Source organism: Coturnix japonica, chromosome 15 (assembly GCF_054131305.1).
Source record: "Coturnix japonica strain WE chromosome 15, WE-NBRP24, whole genome shotgun sequence".
NCBI lineage: Eukaryota > Metazoa > Chordata > Aves > Galliformes > Phasianidae > Coturnix > Coturnix japonica.
The window spans coordinates 921,686-933,881 of NC_140677.1; the positions used below are offsets into that span (position 1 = coordinate 921,686).

The 12,196-nt window shown below is 48.4% G+C and overlaps 1 protein-coding gene across 9 annotated transcripts in view; it reads left to right on the forward strand.

Moving 5' to 3' along the window:
• Positions 1-3,975, forward strand: part of RAD18 (RAD18 E3 ubiquitin protein ligase) — a 34,355-nt gene extending 30,380 nt beyond the window's left edge. For all 9 annotated transcript variants that reach the window (XM_085516704.1, XM_085516705.1, XM_085516706.1 and 6 more), the window contains one exon: positions 3,445-3,975. In XM_085516704.1, coding sequence (XP_085372830.1) covers positions 3,445-3,547 — 103 coding nt within the window. In that variant the 3' untranslated portion in view covers positions 3,548-3,975. The remainder of the gene's footprint in view (positions 1-3,444) is intronic.
• Positions 3,976-12,196: the final 8,221 nt, after the last annotated feature.

Consider the following 12,196-nt stretch of genomic DNA (forward strand, 5'->3'; position numbering starts at 1 on the left):
ACTCAAGGTGTCGGAGCAGTTGTGGACTGCAGCATACTGTGCCTTTTAGAGATACAGTGATTTGCTGAGCATCTTAATTTCCATGATAGATCTAATAAAGAAGCAATAAATATTCATATTCTGCGTTTAGAATGAATTGTCTATTTTATGAAGCGCTTAATGACAATTGAGATATTACTTAAATTCCCTGGAGTCGTCTTTCATCTCTGCTAATTGTCTTATTTTGACACAAAGAGATTAGACAGTAATACTCAAAAAATAAACCTGAGTATTTTTCTGTGACATGCTTGCCATTTATTTGTGACAGTGCACAGATGGAGCAGATTAGGGATATTTTAGTGGCAATTTGGAGCATATTTTTAGCAAAATCTCATTCCATTCCTGAAACTAACTTAAGCACAATTTAAGTGTTCTCTGAGCTCTCAGAATTTTTTTTTCCCTTGCTTTTCATATCCTCTGTTAAGTAACAAATCCACTTGCTATGGTATAATGCTATTGGCACTACATAAATTCATATTACTCTATCTGATGAAATTGAGGCAGCGTTTCAGGCCCTCAGTAACCTCTTGGTGACCATTTAATGAAAGCCTTATGGTTCTGTAATGTGCCTGGCAAGAAGTGTGTGAGTGCTGAGCTGCAGGGTTTGCTTAGCTCCACGGGCTGCATCAGATCTGAATGCCTGAAAATTAGTGTGGGTTTGATGAAAGGGCTTCTGTGGTGACTTCACCATTCACACCTTTGCTGAGTTCTTCTGCAGAGCTGTTAGTGAGATTTCAGGAAGTAAGCCTGGTGGATATATTTCCTATAGGAATGCATTGTGCAGAGAAATAGAAGTAAAGGGCCTATAGAGTGAGCACTGCAGGCATTTCAGCCACATCCCTGCCGTGCTCTCTGCCACCCACTCCCCAAGCTGGGTCATGTACCTGAGCCTTACTTGCTTTTCCCATCAGCCACACTCCTTTACTGGTCTGTGCTGGTGGTCGTGATGTTTTTGCAGACCTATTGGCAGATGAATGGTCTTAAGTTCTAGTTCAGAAGTGGTGGAAGGCTTTAATCCTTCAGATATAAACTCAGTTCCTGATGAATCCAGCATCTTCATGCAGGTATATGTTAGTAGTAGGGCCATAGACGCCTGAATTGCATGTGGCCTGATGTGAGATGCAGGTATGTATCTGAACTTCTCTGTTCATTTCAGGGTTCTGCTGGCACCCAGGGTTATACAAATGCCAAAGACTTTGCAGAGTCTTTGAGAAGCTTGAGAAGCATTTAATAACGTACTGACAGAGACCCAGTGTACAGAAGTTGCCTTATTAAACAAAACCTCTAGGCAACGATTGCTTGTTTACCAGGCTGTCTTTGGATGGCATTACCTTTCTTTCCAGTTTCAGTGCTGCTTCCATGCAGTGATTGCACTGCAGTGCTTTCTCAGCAATGCTCCTTGTTCTGTATGCAAACGTATATGTTGGCAGTTGAGTTGTAAACAGGCTTTAGAGTCCCAAGGTTTCTGAGCAGCCCTGGATCCCACCTCCTGATAAGTGAAGCCGTTGCTCAGAACAAATTAGTTCTTGGCTTGTTTTATTCCTGCGGCATTTGGGAAGGCTGACTGTACGGGAGTGTAGTACTGGGGACTGCAGCATGTCACAGAGCTGTTGTGTGGCATTGCTTCGTGTTGCTCAGTGTTCTCAGGGCTCCAGCATTGTGTTCTTCTGAACTTACATAAGCAGCCGTAGCTCCTGTGAGCAGTGCCAGCTGAGACAAAGGGCACCGTGTGTGCAGGGGGTGGTTTGCAGTGGTTGCAGTCAGTTGGTCTGGGGTGGAAGACAATTAATCACTCATTTAATTTAGTGCTAACTTTCAGTGTTTGTAGCCTGTCTTAAGTTCAACGAAACAAAGGCAGAAAACACCAGATTTCCTTATAAAACAGAATCTGGATAAGGGTGGCACAGAAGTGATGTCTGTTGGGTCATCTGCAGAGTAGTGACATCCTTCCACATGGAGGCATTTTATGTGAGTAAAAGCCAAATCCTGTTGTCTTCAAGAGCTTTAGGCTTAAATGTAATTATTTTGTTAATAGGATGTTTGGTGTTGAGAACGTGGGAGATGCGACAGAGGATTTATCTTTGCCTTTGGGGATGTTAGGACATGCTTTGTGATAGGATTGTCCAGATGTAGTGGGTAAATGAAGCTCGGGCTCATCGTGGAGCCTATAATCTCAAGTGCACAAAGTCAGTGAAGAAAATGGAAAGCGGTACCAAGAGTCTTGAAGGATAATAATGAATAGCAAATCAAATGAGCAATCATATTAGAGAATCAAATTGCTTGGCTGCCTGTGCGGCTGTGCTGCTTATCAGAGCTGCTCATAGCAGAGCAGGGAGGGAATTGTCTCATCAGCTCCGCTGTGATCTGCAGTGCTGTGTGCTTTGTGTCTGGGCAGGAGGAACCGTGGGGAGTTGCTCAGGATGCACTTTGTTCCTGCTGATCTGAGCACGTGTGCATCTTGCTGCAGTCAAAACGGATATGGACTTCAGCGTTTGAGTTTTCCATTCTTAGAATCACAAGGTTGGAAAGGACCTACAAGGTCATCTAGTGTAACCGTCCTCCTGTCACCATTACTACTCACTCAGCTACTAAACCATATCTTGTAGCACCTCATCCAGAAGCTTATCCAGATTTCATCTTATTTCCAGTTGTGAATTTCCTGCTTAAGCCAAATGAATAGTCCTCAGAGGGCAGATTCATCCTAGCAAATGGCTTTTAAAAAGATGGTTATGAAGAATGTTTAATTAGTAATGGCTATTGATGGGCAAGAGCAGTATCTTTCATGCCAACTCTACATGGTGTTCCAAGCTCTAAGGCTGGTTGATGGAAATTAGCTGCATAATTTTAAATGGCTGGCTTAACTTTCCCCCCCCCCCTCTTTAAAATTAGCTGTGACTGAAATGAAAACACTTAATTGAGCTTTTAGTGCAATGCTCCTTGTCCATAAGAAGAGCTTCAGGTGAAGGACTGTAGCTGAAAGGTGGAGCCCCATGTGTTGTCCTGGTAGGACAGCTGCCCTGCAGCCATCATCCCTCCCCTTGGTGGCTGTGCTGTGCACGACTGTTCCATGCACACCTTTGCTGATATCATGTGAGCATTGCTTTGCCAACACTGGAGGGTATGGGTGAAGAACTGGGAAAGCTGTTGCTCCTGCTCAGATCTGTCCTGGGACAGAGGGGTGGTGAATGGAGACAGACCTGAGCAGTGTTGGGCCTGTCTGTCATAGGGGGTTTGTGGGTACTGCTGCCCTCAGACATGGAGATGGAACATGTTTCTGTTCATGCTCCAGTGGGAGTGTGTGCTGTGGGTCCTGAGCACCCAGTCCCTGCTGTGCCTTCATACAGCCTTCAGCATCTGCCTATTTAGAGCACCTTGGAAACAATATTTTCCACTTTCTTTTTCCAGCAACTGTCTTCAGGACCGGAGAGTGAGCAAGAGGAAGGCGTGCCGGTCCCAGCAGCCAGGAGGGGATCGGCTGCTTCCCAGAAGCAAGAGGAGGAAGAGCTGATGCTGCGGGCCCACTGGGCTTAAGTGGTAGAGAAGGCTTAAGGCTGAGAAATGCTGCTTAGACTTTTCATGCTTCCTGTGTATCTGGGTACTTAAAAAGTGCTGAATTCTTACATAACTGCCATTCCGACTGCCTTAAAATAGTCAAGTGAGTGCACAGGCACTTCTGCGTGCAGCACTGCACCCTATAACTGTAATGCTGCTTGGGGTGCGAGTGAGCCCTCCTGCAGCCAGGGAGTGGTTCTGTGTGGCACTGCTGCCCTGTGATGCTCTGCTCATACATGCAGTGCAGGCTTTGCAGACTGCAGCTGCGTGGAAATCCTTTCCCCTCTTTGAGCACCACACCAGAAAGGCAATAGATTTCTTTGATTTGGTGTAATCTGATTTTCTGCAAGTGAAATAAACTGTAAACTCAAACTGCATAAAAAACATGCTGGTTTTGAATACGTTCTTGGATGCTTGTTCATTAGCATTGCTAATGTGTTGTAGCTGAAAGATATTGGAAGGTTTGGGGGCTATTGAGTGTTCTGGCCTTAAAACAAATACACAGCTGGGAGCAGGCACTGTGCTTTTGGAAGTACTCCGTGCTGTGGAAGTGGGAGATGTTTTTGTTTGGAAGAGGCTGTGTCTGTGGCAATTGTGGGGTAATGCCTTTGTGGAAGGGAGAAGATGGAGAGGGAAAAATAGGAGGCAGATTTTTTTGTTTGGTTGATTGTCAGTAAGACCTTCTGAAAGAGAGCAAATATTGACTTACGCTTTTAGGTCTGCCTTTAAATCATAGTAATCAACGACAAACAGAAAAATACTGTGTGCATTTTGCCAGAGAAGAGTAGGAATGTATGTAATGGTCAGAGCTCACTGCTGCAGGTCAGCTTCCATCTGCTGCTGTGTGTCCCATGGAGCTCTTTATCATTATGGTTTGATTATATTTGAGTTAATAGTAATTCATTTTCTTATTCGTTGTCATGCACAAAACGCCCTCAAAAAACTCTTGTAACAGTGGGGAATGCACTGTGAGCTCTGGCACTGAGGAGGGCTATGAACACCCCTCTGGCAGGAGCTTCAGGGTTGTGCTTTTTGGCCTATGTTCTGCAGGGCTGTCCTGGTTGTGCTGATACGGAGCTCTGGTCCTGATACAGTGTAGGTGTATTGTGGCTCAGGATGAGTCAAACCCACCTTTCCCTAGCTGGCACTGGTGATGGCAAGTGTTTCAGGTTATAGCATCATTCTCTTGGTTTTAAGTGCAATGGCAATCTGAGCAGTTGGGCTGTAGTGCTGCCCATCTGTGAGCCCAGCTGTGGCAGAACAGTCAGAGTGCTGTGTGCTGCACAGGACTGTGACTCTGCTGAATCAGCAGGAAAACAGCCCTGGTGCGAGCTTTCCTCCTTAATACCTGCGTGACTGTATCGATAGCTGAGGCTTTTTGTTGGCTTTGAAGCCAGATGCTGCTTGTGGAGTTAAATTTGTAGTTGATGGCAATAAATCCTGACTTGAGAGGAAAATATACTTCCATTTCCAGAGGGGATAAATAGTCTAATTCATTAAGTGAGTATGGGCTGGAGAGTACTCAGAAAAATCAATACAGAAGGTGAGTAAAGCAGGGCAAGGCGCCAGGCACTGTGCTTGCCTTTCTGTCCTGGTGGGGAGCTGGGGGCTGGCGTGGGGTGCTGGGCAGCACTGCAGGGCCAGACCTGTGTTCAAACACTGCCCCTCCAAGCAGAAAAGCAGAGTGTGATCCTCCTTGGCTGAGTTTCTGAGATCTTTTTCCTACATGCCCATGGGGAAGTACGAGGCTTCATAGCAATTCTTACATCTTTGGCAGTGTTCTGAATTTAAAGTGCTCTGCTGATGTTTGCAGTGAACTGCAGCACGGCCTCCTGTCTTGGATCTGCAGCAGGTTTTCCCCGGGGCCATTTTAAGTTGAAATAAAATCCAGATTTTTATTTCTTAAGTGCATCCCATTCATCCTCTGCAAATACAGCCCTCCGCTGTTTGTTTATTTATTTTTTATATTGATTGTGTCCTTTAAAGCAATGGTTGCTTGCATCATCGGAGTCAGCTGCTGTCCTACCTGGCTGCTACCCTAGTGGTGGGGCTCAGCTGCTGCCCATCAGGTGTGTCCCTCCCATCACACACCTTGCTCTCCTTTTCCAGCTCAGGAAGCGCCCCAGGAGATAATAACCTGTTTTGGGCTGTGGGGTAGAGGCTGGTCCCACTGGCAATGTGATGGCACTGCTGGCAGCTTGCTCTGAGCAGGGAATGCAGCTGTGTTGCCCAGGCTCTGCAGCTGCTCAGGGCAGCTCTGTTCAGTGCAGGGCTGTGCTGTGTGGGGAGCACAGCTGTGCAGGGCTGGGAGCACTGTGGGGCTCCTGCGTCAGTGTATTGAATGCTGTGGTTGCTACTCACCTAATCACCTCATTCATTTCGGTCTTGGTTTGATGAATAGCAGCCTGTGGTTGCAGTGTGTGCTCAGAACAATGTAGCACTGAGCTCTGTCCCTCCTGCATTTCAGAACGGTGATCTTTTTGTGAATCAGTTAGGAAGCACTTGGGTTTTCACTGGGATTTTTTGTGCTGCTCAGGAGGGAATGGATTCCTGCCTCCTAACAAGGCAGGTTGGAAAGAGCCCCTCAAGAAAAGTAAGGCCCCTTTGCCTGAAGCTCCTTGCAGGAGCACTGCCACTACTCCAGCCCTGCTCTGTGCTGCCCACTGCTCCCTTCAGGAGACCTGAGCCTCTTTCCTTTGTTGCAGGACACAGCTGAGTCCTCCTGGGCATTCTCTGCATCATTCATTGGGCTGTGGTTTGACCACTGCTCATTTCAGAAGTTCAAATTACCAGTGAATTACGGTGTACCATGGGCAAAGCTGCTGAAAGAGCTTTGCACAGTTGTGTGAAGGTAAATTCATGGACAAAGCAAAACTGAAAGGCAAAGCATCACCAGGAAGGTTTTCAGAAGGGAAATCGTGTTTTAGGACTGTATGGAGAAGGTGGGGGTTCAGCCATAACTGCTGTTGGCTACTCCAAAGGTCTCTGCCTGCAGCACAGAACACCTGATGCACTCTGACAATAAACCAACCCATCACTTCTCTGTGAGCAATATTACTTATATGCATAGTTGGAATGTGAGCTCAAATGAGTTCGTAATTGGCAATTGCTTTCCTCATCTACTCTGTGATCTCTGTGACCCTGTCTGTGTGTGACCACTGGCTGTGGATGAGCATCTGTGTGAAGTTCCCCATTGCTCAGGGTTATAAGTCACTGCTGCAGATCTTTGCTAAGGTGGATCTGGGCTGCAGCTGTGCACACCTCTGGCTGCACTCTGCTGGCACTGCAGCTGGTCCCCTTGGGGAACTGCATCATGCAGCTCTGCATGTGGTGGAGTGAGGCTGCTCGGGTGTCAGTGCTGAGCTCTGCAGAGCTTTGGAGCAGAAATATTTACATTATCCCAGCTGGGAGCTGGGAAGGTGTCAGCTTGTGATGGAAAGCACATTGCTCTGCCGTGGGTGGGCAGTGCTCTGAAGCTCCCCATGCAGTGGGTTGTGCTGCTGTGCAGTTGGCTTCACACTGCCAGGCCTCAGAGCTGAGCTCTGTGTGGTGATGGCCACTGATGGGGAAGGGCCATGCTGTGGGGTGTTTGGGATGTGCCTTTGTGGGTCACAGCATGGCAGCAGGTTGTGCTGTTCCTGTGCATCCCAGAGCAAAGCCCACAGCTCTGTGGAAAGCACTTGAACAGCTTCTGATGGGTGAAACGGGTGCAATGAGCTGCTGCTCACTGTGCTGGAAATAACTACTCCAGTGGTTTTATTTCTGTAGTTAAGGTTTTGTTGAAAGCATTGCTGTGCAAAAGCCTTATTTTCACTCTTGCCTTGTTCCTGGAGCAGGAGCAGATACTGTGCTTTGGGTGGAGCAGCAAAAGGGGTTCTGCTTTGCTCAGCTGAGAGCAGGTGCTGCTGCAGTCCATGTACTATAGTATTTTAGTGCTGGGTCTGCTTGGGTGCAGACCAGGTGGATGCATGGGGCCTTCTCCCTGCAGGGAGCTGAGCCTTGGGCAGTGCAGACATCACCCCCATAACCTCCTGCAGCTGGTCCCTGCCCAGAGCAGGGCTGCTAAAAGGCACTTTGGAGCTTATTTCACAGCCCAGATACTTTAGAAATGAAAGAAAATATTTTGTTTTCATGGCAGTATTGATTGCTGGCATGAACGGCGCCTGGAACCCTTTTTGCACTGTGATGGAGTGCACTGCAATCATAAAGGGTCTCCATAAAGCTGTGCTTCTCCCCATGGCGCTGGAGCTGTGGTGCTGCCCAGTGCAGCCCTAGCAGAGAGGTACATCTTTACAGAAGCCTTTTAGCATTCTTTTTTTTTCTTTTTCTCCAAATAATTGCTTTATTAAATACCTCTATTTCCTGGTTGCAGCTGAGCCAATAACTCAGGATAAGTACTTTCTGCAGGGAGTTCAGCTGTGCTGCTTGCACAGCTCTCACAGCTATTAGCAGTGGTGCCTTCCCCCATGGCACAGCCAGTGCATGTCAGGGTGCAGTGGTGGTGGTTGGGTGCCCAGGAGGGACTTTGACTTTCACTGAAGAGTTTTATAGGGGACTAGTCTCACTCATCACTGAAGGACAGAGTTAGGGGTGCAAAGAGGAGTTTTTAGGTGTTGTAAGTCAGATTCTCCTTTCCAGTGTGTGCTCAGTTGATCAGCTCAGTGACGAATGGCACCTGCATGCTGTGGGAATGGCAGATTTGTGAGCCCTTCAGTGGGAGAAGTGATCTCCCTTGCCACTTTCAGACCATGCTGCTGGTGGTTTATAGCCACCATAGCAGTGAGTTTGAGCTCAGGCTCCCATCTTCTCTTCTGCTTTTCTGTGTTGAGGTTACATCATGTCCAGACACAGCACTGGGCAGTGTGTGAAGGACTGTGAGAGTCCTTGTGGTTGGCAGAAGTGGGATGAAGTAACATAGGTTTGGGGAAACACAGATCACATTTCTTCTGTGCATGGCATAAAGCATTAAAGGAACAGTGAGGGCAACAGCAGCCAGTGTGAGCTCAGACAGTAGGGAGCCATTTTAATGCTGCAAAGCCTCCAAATGCTTCTGCCCAGTGTAAAAGACAAACGCTGTGCCAATGCTTGTAAACAACTTGAGTGGTGTTGGTAAATAGTGCTGTTTTCTACCTGAGCCCACTCAGCAGCCAGGGAACAGCACTGAACCACTGCAGCACGAGCATGTGTCCTGTAAAAACCCACGTGAAGATAACACCAAAGACCCCTGCTTTTTTTTCTTGCAGGTGGAGTGAACTCAAGTGATTCCATTAGGGGAGAATTGAGTTACTCTGCTTTCTGGCAGCCAGGGACGTGCCCTGTGCTCAGCGGTGAGATGAAGCTAACCTGACCATTACAGATGATTACTCAAAAAGAAAAATGACTTGGGTGATAATTGCTGCAGAATAGACGAGGTTTGTGCACATACGTGCTGTACCTCTGAGCTCCTGAGGCACCGTGCCCCTGACCCAGCCAGAGGCTTCTTCAAATGTCACACTGGAACAAAGCAGCCCATTTTGTTTCTGAGCCCAGCACTGTGATGTGGTCCCCCTGCAGCCCCCTGCACACAGGTGAGGTTAGCATGGAGCCCTGCCTGCTGTGTCTGCTCACAATACCCAGGATGCAGAGCCAAGTGCTGAGCTAAGGGCTGAGCTCTGCTCTGCTATGCACTTCTACTCCATGGGCCGCTTTCCTCCGAGCTGCACATTGATGCAGGAGTACCTCATAAAACCTGGACCTGCAGCTTTCAGATGCTGGGATGGTATTTGTGACACTGCAGCACAAACTCAGATTTGCTGCTGTGCCATGCATGGTCTGCACCTCCTGCATTAGGGAAGGCAATGTGATGTGGCACAGGGTGTCCTGCAGGCAGCAGGAAGGAGCCGGGCTGCTGCTGGGCAGTGGCCCCTGGAGGATGTTGTCTGTGGGTGGGGATGGAGTGGCCGTCCATCAGCAGCATCCCTGGTGTGTAAACTGCTGTGGCCACAGATAACTGCAGTTTCATTGAGAATAAACTGAAGAACCCTGCTACCACCGTAATCAGCACGTTGTGATAATGAAGCAATTACTTGGGGTTGTAGAACTGAGGCAGGGCTGCTATGGCACATTAAATGCAGACATAAGTCAAACTCTTTTGCTGACAGCCTATTGGGATTAATTTGTTGTAACACTTGTTGAAGTCACCACTTACAGTCTGAAACAGTTCTGTATGCTGGTTTTGCATAATGAATGCATGTCATGTGTATGGTAGTATCAGTTGTAAGCATCTTCACTGATGTATCCTGATGCCTCTGAGTCCAACCACAAACCCTCAGTGCTCACCAGAATGAGTGGGCAGTACCACCCAAGGGCAAGGCCTGCAGTGGGCTCACAGCACCTCCTGCCCACAGCTGGGGATGGAAGGACCAATGGAGTCCTGCTGGAAGGCTCTGGGCTGCAGATGGGTGGCAGGGCAAGGAGCAAGGAGCTGCAGTGCAGTGAGACTCAGCTCCAGCACAGCAGCCCCAGCTCCACCACAACACTCTGGCTGCATTGTCATAATCAGACCCTGGGCAGTAGATGTATTTCTTCAGCATTTGGATTCGAACAAGCTCTTTGGTGACAGTGCTGCTGCTGCTGCTTCTGTAATACACATCCTTCTCTCTTTCTGTTTACAAACTTCTCCAGCTGGGTCAATGAAGATGCTCCCACTCCCAGTCTGCGGGAGCTGCAGTTGCTGACTGCAGACAGAACTGTTCCACTTGCCACAAACCAGTGAGTGCATCCCCGGATCTGTTCACTCTGTACAGCCATTGCCTCCTGCCTGCAGCTGTGTGCAGATTTGAGGGCTGGCAGTGTGGTCATGCTGCACTGCAGAGGTGTGTGGTGCTGTGGTGCAACACTGCAATGCATTGCTGCATTGTGGTCAGTGCAGTGCCACAGGAAGCTCCCTTTGCGTCCCTGGGTCAGGAGCAGCAGCACAGCTGGCCCTAATCCCCACAGCTGCTGTGCTTCAATTATTGCCATGCACCAGTGGACTGCAATCAGCAGTAATTAATACTTTGCTTTCTTCACCAATAATCGATGCTAACCTTCTAAACTTTTAAAGCCTGAATCAAATTTTTAGTTTTCACCTCACTTGGAGTATGTTAGCAATTAGATGAAGTAAAGCAGCAGGTGAAGCTGTGCAAGTAGGAAGTCCTTAGTGCAAGAGCAGTGCTTCAGTGAGCAGTGTGGGTGGAGCCAGAGGTGGTAGCTGGGCAGTTAGGAGACCCTGCATGTGGGCTTATGGCTATATATACTATATACTGTGGTTATATATACTGTGCCATTACCTCTGTGCATATGAAGTGACTCCGTGAAACTTCAGTGGAAGAACTTTCTAAGTCTTTTCCCACTAAGAAAGATGGCAAAATGTCCCTTGGCTCTTTACCAGCTCTGGGGCAGATGGCCATGGGACAGCTCTGCTGTCCGGGGCTGATGTTCCAGCCCTGGTTGTTCCACCACTGGGGTGGTCTGAAAATATCCTGGTCACATCGTGGGTTGAATCCACTTGTGGTTGGGAAGAACCTTGTTTTTAGGTTGAATCATGTCTCTTTTTATAGCCTGATGGTTGTGTTACTGTGATTGCAATTTCCAGCCCAAAACAGCGCCTGCTTGGGTTAACGATCCTCGTCATGCAGAGCACAAGGGAACATATTTTGCTCATTTCCCAGAAAAGTGAGCATCTCCTGGGGATGCTCCGCATGCTGCTTTTTGTCCCCATTGGGGGCTGGGAGCAGCACTGGTACTGGCCGAACCCACGCTGCTGGCAGGGGCTGCTCCTGTGCCCTCCCTCCCCATCTCATGCCCCACTCAGTGGCACAGTGTGTGGAGCATCCCCAGGAGATGCTGGGCATGGTGGGGTGGGGTGGGGGATCTCAGAGGTCTTTTCGAACCAGAATGACTCCCTGGCTCCATGCTTTCCCTTGGGCACACTGGGCGCTACTATGGGGCTCTGTGCCTGTCTGCTGCCATCCCCAACCCCATCCCCACAGCCCCAGACTCTGGGAGCCTTGGCAGGGCTGCAGCACACTGTGCACCAGCTTGCAATTAGTAACAATTAATTAGCTATGATAGTGGATGACAAATGACAGCTTGGTTTGCCAGTTTGCTCATTAGTTCCTGCTGGGTTAGTTTTCATTTGTGCCCATCAGAGCTCTTTGGCTGCTGGTTCCTTATAGGAGCCAACTGCGGACAGCCCCACTGCTGCTCTGCTGAGATGGGGGTTAAAGGGCTGAATGTGTCTGAAGGGATAAGCAGCATCCAGCAGGGCTTGGTTTCCTTTTGTCCAGTTTGCATAACTGAATATTGCTGCAAGAGGACATCTGCTGTCTTGTACTCCATTGTGTTGGTTTTTAGAGTAATGATCGTACTGAGGAAGCTAAATCTGAGGAATGAAGATGTAGTGCTCACACCCAGGTGTGCCTCATTCTGACACCGCGGGGTGTTCTGTAGCTGTCCATGTGCATGAGCCGCAGCCACAAGTGCTGTGTGAGTGTTTCCATCTGTGTGCATGGGGATGTCCCATAGTACCAACATGAGGCTCAGGAATATGCTGCTTTGTGCTTTGGTTTCACAGCTCCCATAC